Source organism: Rousettus aegyptiacus, unplaced genomic scaffold (assembly GCF_014176215.1).
Source record: "Rousettus aegyptiacus isolate mRouAeg1 unplaced genomic scaffold, mRouAeg1.p scaffold_m13_p_10, whole genome shotgun sequence".
Taxonomy (NCBI): domain Eukaryota; kingdom Metazoa; phylum Chordata; class Mammalia; order Chiroptera; family Pteropodidae; genus Rousettus; species Rousettus aegyptiacus.
In genome coordinates this window covers 49,649,608-49,665,345 of record NW_023416285.1, presented here as the reverse complement: position 1 = coordinate 49,665,345, position 15,738 = coordinate 49,649,608, and the positions used below count along the sequence as shown (strand labels likewise).

The 15,738-nt window shown below is 35.9% G+C and overlaps 1 protein-coding gene across 1 annotated transcript in view; it reads right to left on the bottom strand.

Moving 5' to 3' along the window:
* Positions 1 to 469: 469 nt before the first annotated feature.
* SDAD1 (SDA1 domain containing 1) overlaps positions 470 to 15,738 on the bottom strand; it is a 30,011-nt gene continuing 14,742 nt past the window's right edge. The window contains exons 12-22 of the mRNA XM_016156047.2: positions 14,090 to 14,147; positions 12,336 to 12,394; positions 11,548 to 11,624; positions 10,455 to 10,552; positions 10,295 to 10,371; positions 9,518 to 9,647; positions 8,183 to 8,280; positions 7,855 to 8,045; positions 7,677 to 7,761; positions 6,673 to 6,834; positions 470 to 3,823 (exon numbers count right to left, since the gene is read on the bottom strand). Coding sequence (XP_016011533.2) covers positions 3,776 to 3,823; positions 6,673 to 6,834; positions 7,677 to 7,761; positions 7,855 to 8,045; positions 8,183 to 8,280; positions 9,518 to 9,647; positions 10,295 to 10,371; positions 10,455 to 10,552; positions 11,548 to 11,624; positions 12,336 to 12,394; positions 14,090 to 14,147 — 1,083 coding nt within the window. The 3' untranslated portion in view covers positions 470 to 3,775. The remainder of the gene's footprint in view (positions 3,824 to 6,672; positions 6,835 to 7,676; positions 7,762 to 7,854; positions 8,046 to 8,182; positions 8,281 to 9,517; positions 9,648 to 10,294; positions 10,372 to 10,454; positions 10,553 to 11,547; positions 11,625 to 12,335; positions 12,395 to 14,089; positions 14,148 to 15,738) is intronic.

Sequence of the window (15,738 nt, the reverse complement as noted above, 5' to 3'; positions counted from 1 at the left end):
CTTCAACACACTAAGAATGACAAAGCAGAAAAGGAGACAAAATACCCAAGGCATAGCTGAGTATAAACTAGCAAATCTACCTCCAGACTTCTCCTGCCAGCCTCCAGTTTGGCCAGACTACTTCTAGATGCATATTCCTAAGCATGTTGGGCAGAACAAACACATCTCTTGCCATATTTTAGACCATTTTACATGACAAGACTTCCAGAAGTGGGTTTGAATCAAAGGTTATGACTTTTTTGGCTCTTCATGAATACTACAAATTACGTTCCCTAAGAATTGTGCTGAACACTTTTGCTGACACCTTGTACTGCTGGCTGGGGTAAGAGGGTCCCATCTAGCATCCCGTCAATAAATGAGTGGAAGAGAGTGGCTAAGAAGGAAAGACCACAACTACTCTGGCATATTTTCACATCAATCCTTGGTTTAAGTGTATTTCCCTCTGATTTAAAAACATTTCACAAGGGTGTGTCTTCAGGCACCTTTATTCTCCAGTCTTAGATAAAGTTATTCTTATTCAACGACATATATAAAAACATGTACACTGTAAAAGATTAAGAAAGTAGAAAGAAAAGTCTCCCACATGATCCTAATACCAAAGAAAAACACATTTCATATTTGGCATACTTCCCCTTGGGCTTTTATTATTCTCTATTCTCTCATGTTTAATTGGATTATACTATAAATTTCCGTGCTTTGTTCTTTTCATTTATAAGCATTTCTTATTGTAAACATTTTAATGTTGCATAATATTCCATCATGTGGATAAATCATAGTTTAACCATCTCCATAGAGATCGAATTGACAAAACAATGAAAGCAGAATTTGTAGAATGAAATAAGATTACCATATAAGGAGTGCTCTATACAACTATATGGTATTTAAATGGTACAGAATTAGCTGTGCTTTCTGTTCTCGCTTGCATTTTATAAACAAGTGCAGACCAAAGACTAAACTAAGAGAGAAAGGTTATTTCCTTACAAAAGAAAAAAGCCTCCATGTCAGTATCTTACCTTCCTATTCATATTCAATGTTAAAATATATAATACATTCTCAAAATACATAAACAATAATTTTTAGTTTTATTTTTATACAATGAAAGGATGTCACTCAGTAGAACAGTTTTTAAAAGTGTTTATCTAAAAGAGTTTGAGGAACAAATTATTCCAACTGATTAAACATTCTGGTTAACACAAGGCTGCCATACAAGACTACACAGATTATAAATTTTCAAAGAATTCAAATATGAAGTATTGAAAAAATTTATATTAACCATAATCTTTAAAAACTGTACCAAATTTAAACCATAACATTTCTTTTATGATTCAGGAATTTATCTCCTACTGTTGCCATGTTCATCCTAAGCATGTTTGTCAGCAAACAGGCATTTCATCCTCCTGCCAGCTGAAATGCCCCTTCCTCAGGATGCCCCAGCCCTAGGCTGTGCCTTTTCTGATAGCTCTAGAGGCAGCCTTGTATTACATAGTCACTTAGTAAGTCTATTCCCTTCAATGGATTCAGTTTCTATATGACACTAACATTGTGTTGGCAATCCACACAGCATCTAGCAGAGTGCTTTGCACATAGTGAGCATTCAATATACACTTTTGTATTTCAAGCTAGTTCACTCACAAATGAATGAGAGGTAAAACACATATCTGTAGCAACTGCAATTGTCATTTCAAGGAAATTAAGCAAAAGGTAATATTAGTTCTCAAAACAATCAATGAGGTAGGTTGTATTACACTCACAGAAAGAAAACTGACAGGGATTAAATCAGGTTTCAAATATTTGCTGAGCATTGAGGATACGGCAGGGAACAGACTATCTTTTATGCAGCTTATTTTCTAATGGAACTTGCTAAGATCCCATACATAATATGTCGCCATTCCAGATTTATACATCTCTTTATATACATGATGAGCTTGGACAGTGTCAGTTCTTCTTAGAAATGGATCTACTTAGGGTTGACAAAAATTTGAAACTGAACAGCTGAAGCTGAGACTCTGGTGATTTCTTCAAGGTAAAAGTCACCCTGGAAGGTATGTCTGCCTTTGCTGGCAGCATCCAATCTTATGGGGATCTGATCTTCAAATTTAAATAGAAAATATTCTCAAGAGATTTATAAAATAATAAAAGGAATTGGATAGAAATGATATTATGGGATCGAAGAAATAAAACAGAGTTAAGACTGTACCTTTGTAAGCTAGATATTTTTCTATCTTGCATATAAACCTCAGTTAAGAGCAGAGTAAAACCACAGTAGAAGAACAGAGGTCAGAACACAGACTGGACTTGGCCTCTTGGCTTCTAAATGGGGTGGGAAAGTCCCTTGTAAGGATGAAATTTCCAGGACCATCACAACTCATGCGGCAGAACTGTGGAACCTAGCTGCTCTGCCATTTTGACCTTTTTTATCTGTCTCTGGAGCTAGATATATGAGAAAACAGCTTTAAAAATGCAAAAAGAGAGCACCTTTCAATCTGAAACATTCAAATTTGCACCAGACACTTCCTGTGAAATGCTGAAGTTGCTGAAGTTGACTCCTGAAAGCTCCCCTCATTAGACTAGTGCAATTTAATCATTAATCCTCAGCATGTTCACGACTAATGCCCAGTGATCTGAGGCATCCTGGGGAAAGTCACAAAGTTTCATTAAAATAAAACCAAAGTTGAACTCAGAGAGTGAACAGAAGACACTGGACAGAGAACAAGAAAAGTGTTTTTTAGAAACTGTTTATAATTCTGAGTGGGCACAAAATTGCTTTTTACTTTAAAGTAATATAGGAGCAATTTTTTCATCTACCATATTATCTAAAAAATCTTAAGTACAAAGCAACAAATTTTCTAAATGCAACGACCTGCAAACAGAGGGAGTGACCAAGGCTTTTGTGTCTCCTGAAATTTACTCAAGTATACTTAGGGAAGAGAGATCAACATAGCCACTCAAGACATACAAGAGTACCTATTTGAGATCAGAAACCTTGTACGGACACAAGGCAAACAATGGGCTGAAAATATTGCAGGGTAAAAAAAGGCTAAAGAAACCAGTTTGATTTCTTTTTCCTCTACAGAAGAAAGAGCAACCCAAATGATAACCTAAAGACATTCAAAGATTACTATTTATACATAAGGCAATTTAGAAAGCAAGGATTTTACCTGGCATTCAAAGAAACATTTAAATCTTTTGGATGGACTACAAGAGCTAAATTGACTACCCAAAATCTGTACAGCAGGGACCTGTATTCAGCAGGTAAGCCTATTTACAAGTAAGAACCTCTTACTCTTGTAACATTGTCCTGTTTTGTTTTAAGGGGATATGTAACTCCTGTCTCCTGCGGAGTCCTGTAAGGCCTCTGCAACTCCACAGAAGCATGAACCTATCTCTACTAGAGAACTATTTACATTGCACTATAAATACACATATATACACCTGTCCCCATATCCCCCAAACAGGCTGTGAATGCCCTGAGTGAGAGATTATGGTCATTTTTATAACTATAGTGACAATTAGCAGACACTCAATAATTTATTCTTTACATGAACACTAAATTTAGAAACTAATTTTGTAATACCACTACTATTTGCATTTCAAACATTCCTGTATTACCCATCTCCAAAATAAAAACACCAAATTGCTACTAAATTTACTTTGGTTTTTATAACATAGTACTTCCGGACTTTTTAATGTAAATAAACATTCTTGATTTACTAATTTTCAGAGTAATGACATGAATTTAACATTCTCCTTGAAATCGAACACTTGCTTGTCCAGCTTACTTCATTCTTTTTCTCTTTTTCAAAAGTGCATCTCGCAGCGCCAACTGGAAGGTAAGAAAAAAATATCTAAACATGGTAACTCTTGGGTACCCTGTTATACTAATTTGGTTACATGGAAGTGTACTGAAATGGAATCACTAAGTCAATAAATCATTCTGAAAAACTACAAATAGTGAAATATTCCATAACAGATCAAAGCTATAACCAGGCTGGAGCCTCTGTACTGCTTGAAACTGGGCCAGCTACAGAATACAGAGATTGGAGCATCGCCTGTCCCCAGGGAAAATATATATATAGTACTTCTCTGGTCTATGCAGCTCTTAATATTCTAGAGCTGAAGTGGAACACATTGTCTAAATTAAAGCCAACAGGAAAATTTTTTTTCACAATCACCTGTTTCAAAATCATGTATATTACATTAAATATGGCACTTAAGGATGATGTAAAGGCTTTTAAACAGCATTCGGCACTTGCGCAGATTTAACACAACTCTATAATATATAATTTGGAATACAAAAAAATGTTCTCTCAGTTGAAGATTTTCAAATGGGTTTGTTTAATGCAGTAAATGAACTAAGAAAATTTTAAAAGTCAGAAACATGGCAGAGTGAGAGATATCCCCAGATCTCTCCCCTTGAAACCACAATAGGCTGAACATCTAAAACAACAAAAACACCCAACCTGCACACCAGCACATCTGAGCGTGGGATCTGCGCATAAGAGATACCACAGATTCCAATTTATCATTTCTTCTAATCATGTTAACAAGTATTAACTATTTCTTAAAAATAAATAAATATAAAGCAACTATTTAAAAAAATAAAATTTTATAATAAATAAATACTAACATCTAATATTTACAATGGCTCAAATATGAAGAAATTCATTCAGATTTAAAATCTTGACAATTGTGGTTCATGTCAAAACTATTATGGGCTAATCTGTAATTGTTTTATTATTTTGTGTTCGCTATATAAACAATAAAATGAAAGAATGAATTTTATATTCTTTAGTGAATGGTGAATTATGTATTCTAATTCAACTGGTTCCAAGCTTTAATCCTCTGGATTCCTTCCCTAACCATAGGAGCTGGGTTCTTAAATTTGAAAATAAAGTTTAAAATCTGGAGAAAAAGAAGACTGCATGACCAAAGTTCAAAGTGAACCTATGAAAGTCCTTATAAAGTGTTACATGTCTCAGAAAAAAAACAGAATATGAAATAAAAGATCATCGAGAATAAACCCAAATTAAAAAAAATAACTGAGGTCAACATACATACCTTAAGTGTTGATGGATAATATTCCATTAATTCCTAAGCACTACTCTTGAATTCCTAGAAACTTTTTAAGATCACTAGCTTTTGAATTTTATTAAGATACGTGTTCATTTCTTTTGGGGGAGGATGAGGTGGTAACTTGCCTGGTTCTACATTTAAAGATTCAAACTTTTTAAATTTTATGATTTTAAGTTATTGACTTCTTGCCTTTAGCTCATATCAGGGTCTTGGTATTTCTTTGTAGACAGGCAGAATATCTGGGGCACTTGAAGTAGAAAAAAATCAACAAGTTCATTTTAACTTAATCTGCATGACTAAAGAGGTATTTCTCAGATTCATCTATCTATGTCTTATTTTCTCATCTGTAAAACAGGTTTAATCACAGTACCTGCTCATATTATTGTATGCTGATTAAATTAACATACTAACAATGAACAAAGTCAAGCTTCACTATTATGTCAAAAAAGCATGCTAAAAAAACAGAGGAAGGATGTAGGGAGCACAGGAATACCCTTAGCTAAACTGTAGCAAGGTCATAGAAACCTCCTAATGACGCAAAGCCTACCAACTATTACTCAACCATAAACTCTCACAAAGGGCTGGTGAAGGATAAATTCATGGAATTAATCAATTCAACTATAAATTTAAATTGAGCTGGGAAAATTTTAAATCTTAAATGGCACCTTTCGTTTCACCTCAATTTCAACACCTTCTATGCGAATGCTGTCACTTTACTATTTATATAATGTTAAACACAGTTTAGAACTAGAAAGACTAAATAAACAGACAGGCAGACTTTAAAGGGGCACCTTAATTCTGTTAACACTTTCTTGGTTCCCACACAGACACAGCACTGCCCTGGAGAGCTGACCATTACATGCAGGCCGGGAAGGCTGGTCCTGGCTTATCATTTTAGAACACTGGTTCAGAATGTGGGACTACTTTACCCTTGACCTGATTCTCTGGAGATTTTTCAGAATACAATTTGATACACTGTGGTACATTCCCAGAAGAAAAAGACATTAAAACATAAATTTATTTTACTATTGTAAATTACTGATATAAGCAAGCCCAGCACAGGAATAACCATCAAAGACTGAAAATGGATAAAATAAAATCCCAAAGGCCTATAAACATAAAGGCTTTTTGCAAAGGGGCACACAGAGAAAGGATTAGATCAACAACAAAACTACTTATTTTGCACTGCTTTACAAAAATTGTTTGAGATACTACAAATGTAATTCTTGCTTTAAAATAAAAGTACCAGTTATAAATAAGCACTCAAAAATTCTTATTCAGTTCATTTTGATATTTCACTTAAGAAATTTCAGAGAATTTTAGCAAGGGAATGGACCTGAGAAATCATCTAGCGTGTACCCTTTTACTTTTTTAGAGAAGAAAATTAGATTCCCCTTTGGTCACACAGATGAATCTCAACCAAGCCAGGTCTAGGATTTACATGCCCTGATTACCTTCCATCTCTCCAATAACACTCCCTTATTTATCCTGAGACACACATAATACAAGGTCTTTGAAAGGTACGGGTCCAACCTAAATGAAAAAGAGTCTTAGAATGACAATACTATTATAGCCAGTCAAGCTTCAAGTTGAACTCACCTGCTTTTCTCGGAAGGAACGCTTATTTTTTGAGCGGACATTATGACTATACCGCATCATCATAAAGTTCTTCTGTTTTTTCTTCTCTTTATTTGTGGAACTGGAAAATGGATTCATTTTGGTCTTCTTTCTCATAAATTCTTTTCGGTCTGTCTTTCCAGCCTATCAGCACATACACAAACACAAACACTTCAAGAGTTATCTAATCAATATATATGTCTCCTCTGTGCCACGTACTCTGCTGAATGTCGAGGACACAAAGCTAAATGGAAAATGGTCCTTGCTCCCCAGCAACTCAGTCCAGGGGAAAATGGACCACAATGTGTTATAATGGGGCTAGGGGAGCTCAGTGGAAGAAAAGGTCATAATTCAGTCTGATGAGGTCTGAGGAGCTTCCTAGAGCTGTTTTTTGCAGGACAAAGGCATTCGTGGTGGAAGAAAGATGAAGAAGGGTAAAGCATTTCAAGAAGTAGGAATAGTATGTGTAAAGTTGTGGAGGAAAAAGAACATGGGTTTTTAAACTTATCTAAACAGGCACAAATGGAATGCAGAGGGTGATGTGGAGCCAGTATGGGATGGTGCCTAAAATAAGCAAAGGTACAGACGATGAAGCTGGAACCAGAGGCAGGGCGCAATCACAAACAGCCATGTACTTGCCAGAGGCAGACTCCAACTGTCTGTGGCTTTTCATTAATGATTGTAAACATTCCTCTGCCTTTCTCATGACTTTGATAAATGTAATGAGCCTCCTCAATACCATAAACATGTAATAGTGCTTTTCTGTGCTCTACAATAGGTTTCGAGTGGTGGTTACATGGCTATCTAGTTGTTAAAACTCATCTAACCAAACACCTCATATCTGTGAGTTTAATTCTGTGTTCATTATACCTTTATTTATAACATTAAAATAAAATATTGCCATTCTGTGCCTACATAAGTTCTGGATCACATTTCATTTCCTTGTTTTCTGTTTCAAACACTAGAGAATGGTAGGTCTCACTCACCATCGCAGTTGCTAGTCTTGTCTCCTTGTCAGACTTTGGCTTTTTATGAAGTCGTTCAATGTCCCGAAGAGAAAGTAACTCACCCCTGGGATGAAAGAATAAATATATTATAAAACAAGGATAGACTTCATTTCCCTAATACTTTCATTACCATGTGAGTTGACTGAAGCTGCTGTACCTGGGCTCTTCATCACTGTCTATTTCGATATATTTCCTCTTTTGGGCTTTCCCAGGAGCAGCATCAAGTTCTTTCCTCATTTGGGCCAGACGGATTTTCTGGAAGTCTTCCTGAGTTAAAACTCGGCTGGTGCTGACAGCTGCAGCTTTGGCTTTCCGTTCCTCCATGGGCATGTTATGCAGCTTCTTGGACTTGAGAGCACACAACAAAGGCTTACATTGGCTACGAGCTCAAGTGAGAGGTTAAGACCCCCAAGAAGGCCCAGAATAAATTAAGTCTTAATAAATATCAGAGTGATGCACTAGTAGAAGGAAACGTTGAGACTTACAATTTCTTGCTGTTCTTCATCGGAGGAGTGGTGCACATCGACCCACTCACCATCATCATCATCTGACCCCTCGCTGAGACTGGCACTTTCCCACCCATCTGTGTGAGAAAGAACACATTGTGGGTGTTATCATCTTATGTTGTATACTCATGGTAAATTGAGATAAATCAAGCAAAAGAAAAGTAAGGTTATGATCCTCAAATAAATGCTCTATGGACCAACATTTGAGCAATATTTACTATTAAATAAGCCACATCAATTTAACTAATTTAAAGAATGAGAAATAAGCACTGACCAAGTATCTACCCTGAGCCCAAACCTTAAAATCACTTCCTCTAACCATCACAAGTCAACAGAAGAGGAAACTGAGACAAGTAACCTGTCTCAAGCCGCACTGTTAGAAAATGCTGCCTACAATGAAATTATAAAAAATCATGCATGATTTTGGAGCCCATATTTCTCCTACCAAACTGTGTCCATCAAAACTGCACTTGTACATTTATCTGGCTACACAGCAAGTATCTAACTCATCCAAGCATGTTAATACATACTTAAAATAAAAGCTGGTTATTAATAGTCACTCAGACCGAGGTGGAAGATTTTGGATGTATTGGAACCTTGCAGACACCTCAATACAGAAGTATTAGTCTCCATTATTCTACCATTCCTCACTTATAATTCAAGATAAAGCTCATGGGTCACCATCTCCCTGAGGCCTTTTTTGAACCTCTAAGGTAGATCTGACTTCTCTCCTGCCCTATGCACCACTCAATCCCAAATTCTCTTAACACTTTATTGCTCAGCTCTTTATGAATATCCTCAAGGGTAGACACCATCTTTGCATTGACAGTGACTAGCCCATAGCTAATACTTAAGAAAGCTACTGAAATAATGAATGAACAAGAAGACAGGACTCTAGCAACCATGTAATAAAGGCTAACCCCAGAAATCAGAATAGAGTTTCTTAAACATTCTTCGACAAGTTCAACAAGCATCCTCCTTCAAGGGGAGACTCTTGGAGAATCACTAAGGACTAATCCTCATCATTTTTTTCTAGGCAATAATCAAAAAACCATTATCTTTCCCAAATGCCCAGTACACCCTTGATAAGGGGCAGCCAACCTGAAGGGCATGAAAAGACAACTTGCACACTATAATGTAAGTCCCCTAAGAGCAAAAACCATGTTTTAGCTCCAATGCAGGAAACAATGCTTGGTCCGTAGTCATTGCTCAATAAATATCTGCTGACTGAATGTTCAAACAGCATACAGATTTCAAGGTCAGTAGAAATATAGGAGTGGTTTTGTCCTTAATAATAATGAAATAAAAATAAACCTTCATCATTTTCAGCATTCTCTTCTTCTTTTTCAACTTCCAGAATTTCTGCTCCTGGAATATAATCTTTAGCATCTAATTCTCCATATTCTTGCACTCTTGCTTCTATGGAGGCCTCTGTAGGCTTACCCTAAAGGAAAGGAAACTGTTTTTAACAAATCCTTAGATTTCAAAACATCATTCATGAAAAGGATTCTCTACAATTATGAATTTAGAAGAATCACACACACACACACACACACACACAAAACAGACGCAATCAAATAACAATAATGGTTCACTTATGGCTTGGGTCAAAGTAAATCTCCCAGCTAGAACTCTGCCCACTATTTTCTTGCTCTCTTCTTCTGATCTAGATCAGGAAACTGGAAGTTATTAGAGAATAACTGTTATAATTATTAAGTCTTGAGATCACCATCTCTCTTCCCTTGCAACTCCAAAGAGGTGGCACCTCGCTGGGAAATAGCCTGCTCAATAATGGCATCAGGTACTGACTGATCTCTGGAATTCTAATTTGCTAATGAGGTCAGAAGCTTTCAAGATGAAACAGCCTGACTGGTTTATAAGACTCAGTCATCATCAAAGAGCATATGCCAACTACAAAATATTTAAGGTAATGGTATCCAATCAATTGTATTCTAAACTTACAGAATAAAACTACACATATCACCAATACTTATGATGAAGTACCACAAATACTAAAACTCATATTATAAGAAATTACTCTTATCTTCTGAGATCATAACCTTTAGATCAACACATGCATGCTTTGCCTACCCGAAATTTCTTCTGCAACATCTGAGGATTCAGTGTTCGGAAGAGATGAATCAAAGTTCTAGCGGACATCATCACATCTGTAAAATAATAATTTAATTAGAAACTCCAGAACAAAGAGTCTATTGAGATAAAAAAAAGAATCATTCTATATGCAACTTACTCTTATCTTTGTGTGTTTTATACTGAGCCAGGTCTTGGAGAAGTTCTTCAGTCATGGCTAGAGGACATCGAGCTGTTATCTCCTTTATAGCATTGATTCTAGAAAAGGAAAAATGAATTTTAAAAAATCAAACAGCAATTTTAATCAAAGGTTTCCTAAAAGGTTAAAAATCAAAAGGAACAGAAGTTGGGTTTTATAGGGCTTAGGTCTCTAAAACTGCAGCATGGTAGAGAATGTGAGGGACTGCAGCCTTAGAGGGCTTTTGCTACAGTTTATTGCCATTTCCTCTACTAGTGGAATAAGAAACAGTTATTTTCTTTGTAAAGTAAATAATGGCGGCATTTACTCACCAACTCTAAGGGGAGGAGGCATTAGATCAAATAAGAAAAGATAAAGGTCTTTAGGACTGTTATCCCAGTAATAATTCCATAAAAAGCAGCTCTTAACACACTACTTAGTTACTAGGACAGATCAGACAATCCTTAAACCAGTGCTCACACTTGTTAAGTGTTTTTAAATGAATCAAAAGGGCCATTGCACTTCTAGACCTTAAAAAGTGATTTGATAACAAATCATTTGTTCCAAGGGAAGATATGAATTTATGGTAGGAAACAAGAGAAAAACACTTTGCTTTCCAAACAATCTTTCATTTCAAACAGTAATGTTAGTAGAAAAACAAAATGTTGATTAGAAAGACAAAATATCTTTTCTCTGGCTCCTTCTTCAAAATTCTGACCAATAAAATAAAAATACCAAACCTCCTGAGAAGATAGTATATTTTAAACTCTTTTCCTATAGGCCATACTGGCATCTAAAATCTTACATCTTTGTCATCTAAAACAGTGATCCCCAACTGTTTTGATCCCCAACTGTTATGATTCTAATGCCTGATGATCCGAGACGGAGCTGAGGCAGTGATGGTAGCACTGAGGAGCAGCTGCAAATACAAATGCAGCTTCGCTGCTGCTCGCCTGCCGCTCACCTCCTGCTGTGCAGCAGATTCCTAAGAGGCCTAGAGGTTGGAGATCCCTGATCTCAAGCAAACCTAGTACATTAGAAACACATCCAGGGCCTCCAGCCACATTCTACATACCCTACTGTCATGACTTCTCCAGAGTTCTTGTCTGTAACAAAATTGTTGGCCACGGTCATGAGCAATGATTGAATGATCTGAATTGGGAATAAAAGAAAAGAATGCTGGAGAAATGTCTGTACCTCCTCAAACATTTGAGGATAAAGAATAATAGATTATTCATAGTAGGAAAACAGCATTCTATCTTTGCTTTGGGAGCTAGAAGTAATCAGGACTGAGGAAGACAGATAAAAATAGCTCCGCTCTGCACTTTAGTCTTCTTTGCTATCCTTGGATTAAATTTTGCCCTTTTAATCTTATTTTTTAACATGAATTAAAGAAATTGCTTCTACCCAGGATAATCCAATCCAAATACTGTTTTAATCAAAGAAAGGCATTATCACCTTTGAAAAATAATCACTATAGATTTACTGATATTCTTATCCTCCTGTCATACGACTTGACAAACAAAATTAGAATTCTCAACAATTTATCCAACTTCACTTTCCATACTAATTTTTTTTGTTGTTTCTGTAACTAAACTTCTGTGTATATCTCCTCAAGAGTTAATGTCTTTTCTAGTCATTTAAAAAAAGGTGGGGGAGCGGGGGAGTAATCCCTGTGGGAAAAACCACCACGACATACTTAATAGTGGCACTGCTGTGCATGCACTAGATCTAGACAGAAGGTTTAAGAGTTCTTAACTCAAGTGTGCTCATGACTCACTGCGTCTGCATGTACCAAATTGCAATTCTTTCTTTTTCAGTAATAAATCCTTTAGGTGATGAAAAAAAGAAAAGAGTCCTCACCTCTGGGGGTACTAAGTGATGAGATGCTTGTGCAGCAAACAGAAGGATCTTTGTTACTTCTGAAAATATAAGAGATCAGAAAGGTCATAGTCGGTTTATTGTTCTGCCTCTCAGGACTGTAACAAACATGGTGAGCGTATTCTGGCCTTAATGCTATTGCTGCTTATTCCACCTGGAACACTCAACTCCCAGATATCTGCATGGCTCACTCCCTTGCTTCCTTCAACTTCCTGCTTAATTGCTGCCTTAACAAAATGTCTTTCCTGACCACATATTCTAAAATAGAACCTGCCCCAACATTCCTTGTTGTCCTTACTCTGCTTCCTTCTTCCTCAAAATACATATAGAGCATGCTCTGGATCTTCTAGAATGGAAGCCCTATGACGGTAAGGGTGTTGCTTTGTGTCCACTGTGGAATTCTTATTATCTAATGTAGTGCTCCGCCTAGAAGTACTAAACGAATGAATACGAACATACATGTATACACACACTCTCCCTTAAAAGGGGAAGTATATACATAAAGAACAAAACCTTTAGTTAAAGAAGTGAGGTGACTCCTAACTTGCCATTTATTTGCTGATTGACCCTGGGTTTTTTCTTTCTTTCTATACCTCACGAGACCAAAGTGAGGATTAGATAAGATGATGCATATAAAGCACTTAGCACAGTGCTTGGCTCATGTTAGATGTTCAATAAAGGTTTGTTTCCTTCCTACCTTAGTTCAAGTTCAAAGGTAAAAACAATCATCTCTTATTTCCTTCTTTCATGTTTTTAATTGAGAATATAGGAGAACAATGAGAGCAATAAGATAAAATCCTGATATCTATTACAAAGTTACGGTAAAAGGTTAAACTTTTTTTTTTAGAATTTTCCACTAGTATTTATGGTCTTACAATAGTCCCCCTTTATCTACAGAGGATACATTCCAAGACTGCCAGTGGATGCCTGAAATTGTGGATAGTACCGAATCCTATATATAGGAAATTTTTTCCTATACATACATATCTATGGTAAAGTTTAATTTATAAATTAGGCACAATAAGAGATTAACAACAATAATAATAAAAGTTATGTGAGTATGGTGTCTCTTTCTCTCTTAAAATATCTCACTATACTGCACTTACCTTTCCCCTTAAGTACTTTATGGCTTCCCTTTGGCATAGCTGAATTGCCAGCATCTCTACTCTTGCAACCTGGGGCCATTACTAAGTAAAATAAAGGTTACCTGAACACAAGCACTGTGATACTGAGATAGTTGATCTGATAACCGAGGCAGCTATTCAGTGCACTAATGGGCAGGGAGCACATATAGCGTGAATATGCTGGACAAAGGGATGATTCATGTCCTGGGTGGGATGGAGCTGGACAACAAGAGATGTCATTACGCTCCTCAGAACATCATGTAATTTAAAACTTATAAACTGCTTACTTCTAGAATTTTCCATTTTATATTTTTGGACTGCAGTTGACCACAGATAACTGAAACCAACTGGAAATGAGGGACTAGTGTACAAAAAGGCTTGCTTTGAGAAACCAAATTATTTTTTGTTTTTCCCAAAAATAATTGTTAAAGTTGATGAGCAGAACAAGTACCTTATGGCAGAGTTTGGAAAACCTAACGGTTTCTTTCTCCTTCCCTAAAACAGAACACAATTCACTCCTAACTCTTGTCTTTAGTAATTCCAGAACAAAAGACTCCGAATGGTTATTCAAACTCAAGGCCACCAAAGAAACCTGGCAAGTAGGAGGCTTACCTCTTTGGTGGGGCTGCAGAAACCTTTGCACAAAGGGATAAAAGTTGAAGAGGAAAAGCTGTGGAAAGAAGAATGCACTGATTTTAATACATATGTAACTGAAGTTATAGAGTTTAGTTTCTTCCTAATACAATTACATCACTGAGCTCGACTAGGTGGGAATCACTTTTTACTTTTATTTTTTCTCAACAAGCATTCATGCCCTAGGATGATTCAATGTGCTGTTTCAACCAAGAAAAGGAAGGCTATGATGCTATCCTCATTATGTAAAGGAATAAGAAAGTGTATACAGAATAAACCAAGGGGGAAAAGGCAGCCAAAATGCAACATTCTTCTACTTTTAAAATTGGTGTGGCTATGGAACTAATTTTTTAATCTTTAAAAATAAAAATGATTATAGGAAGGAGAAGCATTGATATTAAGGCTCCAAAGCAATGGGCAAAATAGTAATTCAAATCTGAATCACATCTAATATAATCTGATCACAAAAACCCCTACAGTTCCGATTTTATTATTGGATACCAATCTAAACATACTGGAGGAATCACTCTCAGTTCTTTTTAGAGAGGAAACATTACTCCTTTGGAGGCTGCCTAAATAAAGGGGGCATGGGTCCAGTCATTAAAGCAAATGCAATCTTTTTTACTTCAAGAAGAGAAACTTTTGTGATGGACTGGTCTTTTTCAAAGTTCATGTGTAAGAATACATTATTTTTTGGCCACAGAGCAAAACCAGGGCCAGAGAAGAAACGGGGAAGACGTGGGCTCAATATAAAGATGTATGTTCGATTATAGTTACTTGTGAAATTCTGGTATCATTTCCATCAAATCTTATTTAAATTACAAATTGCTTCTGCTTTCCTATCAAGCTGAAATTCAGGTATGACATGAAATTACTTTCACAAATGTAACCAGAATTGACTTGCTAATTCTGCTTTAGAACTGCACCTTATGGAAAAAAGGCAATTTATTCTTTAAATGAATGTTATTTTTAAAGAAATGACTGCCTTTACTCATATATACTTGCATTTTTAATTTGACATATGTCTATACTATTTGATTTTCAATAAACAAGACTTTTACTTAAAAAAAATTTTTTTGAAGGAAGTTAACACATTCAATAATGTTCAGAGCAGCATTAGTCACAAAAGCAAAATAGGGAACAACCTCAATGGTCATTTCTTTATGGCCTAAATTTTTGGGAATCTTGCCTTTTTTACAATGGCAGGTAGTCTAACAATATGTTACAGTATGTGTGAAGTTTCCATATGTATATATAATACAAATACATTACACTAGCAAGGAGCTTTTGCAAACTAATTTAATATTAAATAAATGACCAAAGAATTCAGGTTTGCAAACATAATCTACTAGAGTGGTCTGGAAGTCAGGAAGGCTATGGATATATAAATTGCAAAATGTGGTAATGGTCGATAAAAATATGTGGGTTATGTTGGCTCAGAAAAATGTATATGTGAAACAAAGTTGAATGAGAAGTAGAAAAATATAACACAAAATAGTCTGTCCATAAATCAAATATATATATACAATTTAACATCCATTCATATGATAAGAAAAAGAAAAAAAAATGGCTATTTTCAGAAAGACAGACTTTATTTTTCTGTAAGTTATGTGCATTTAAATGGTTTA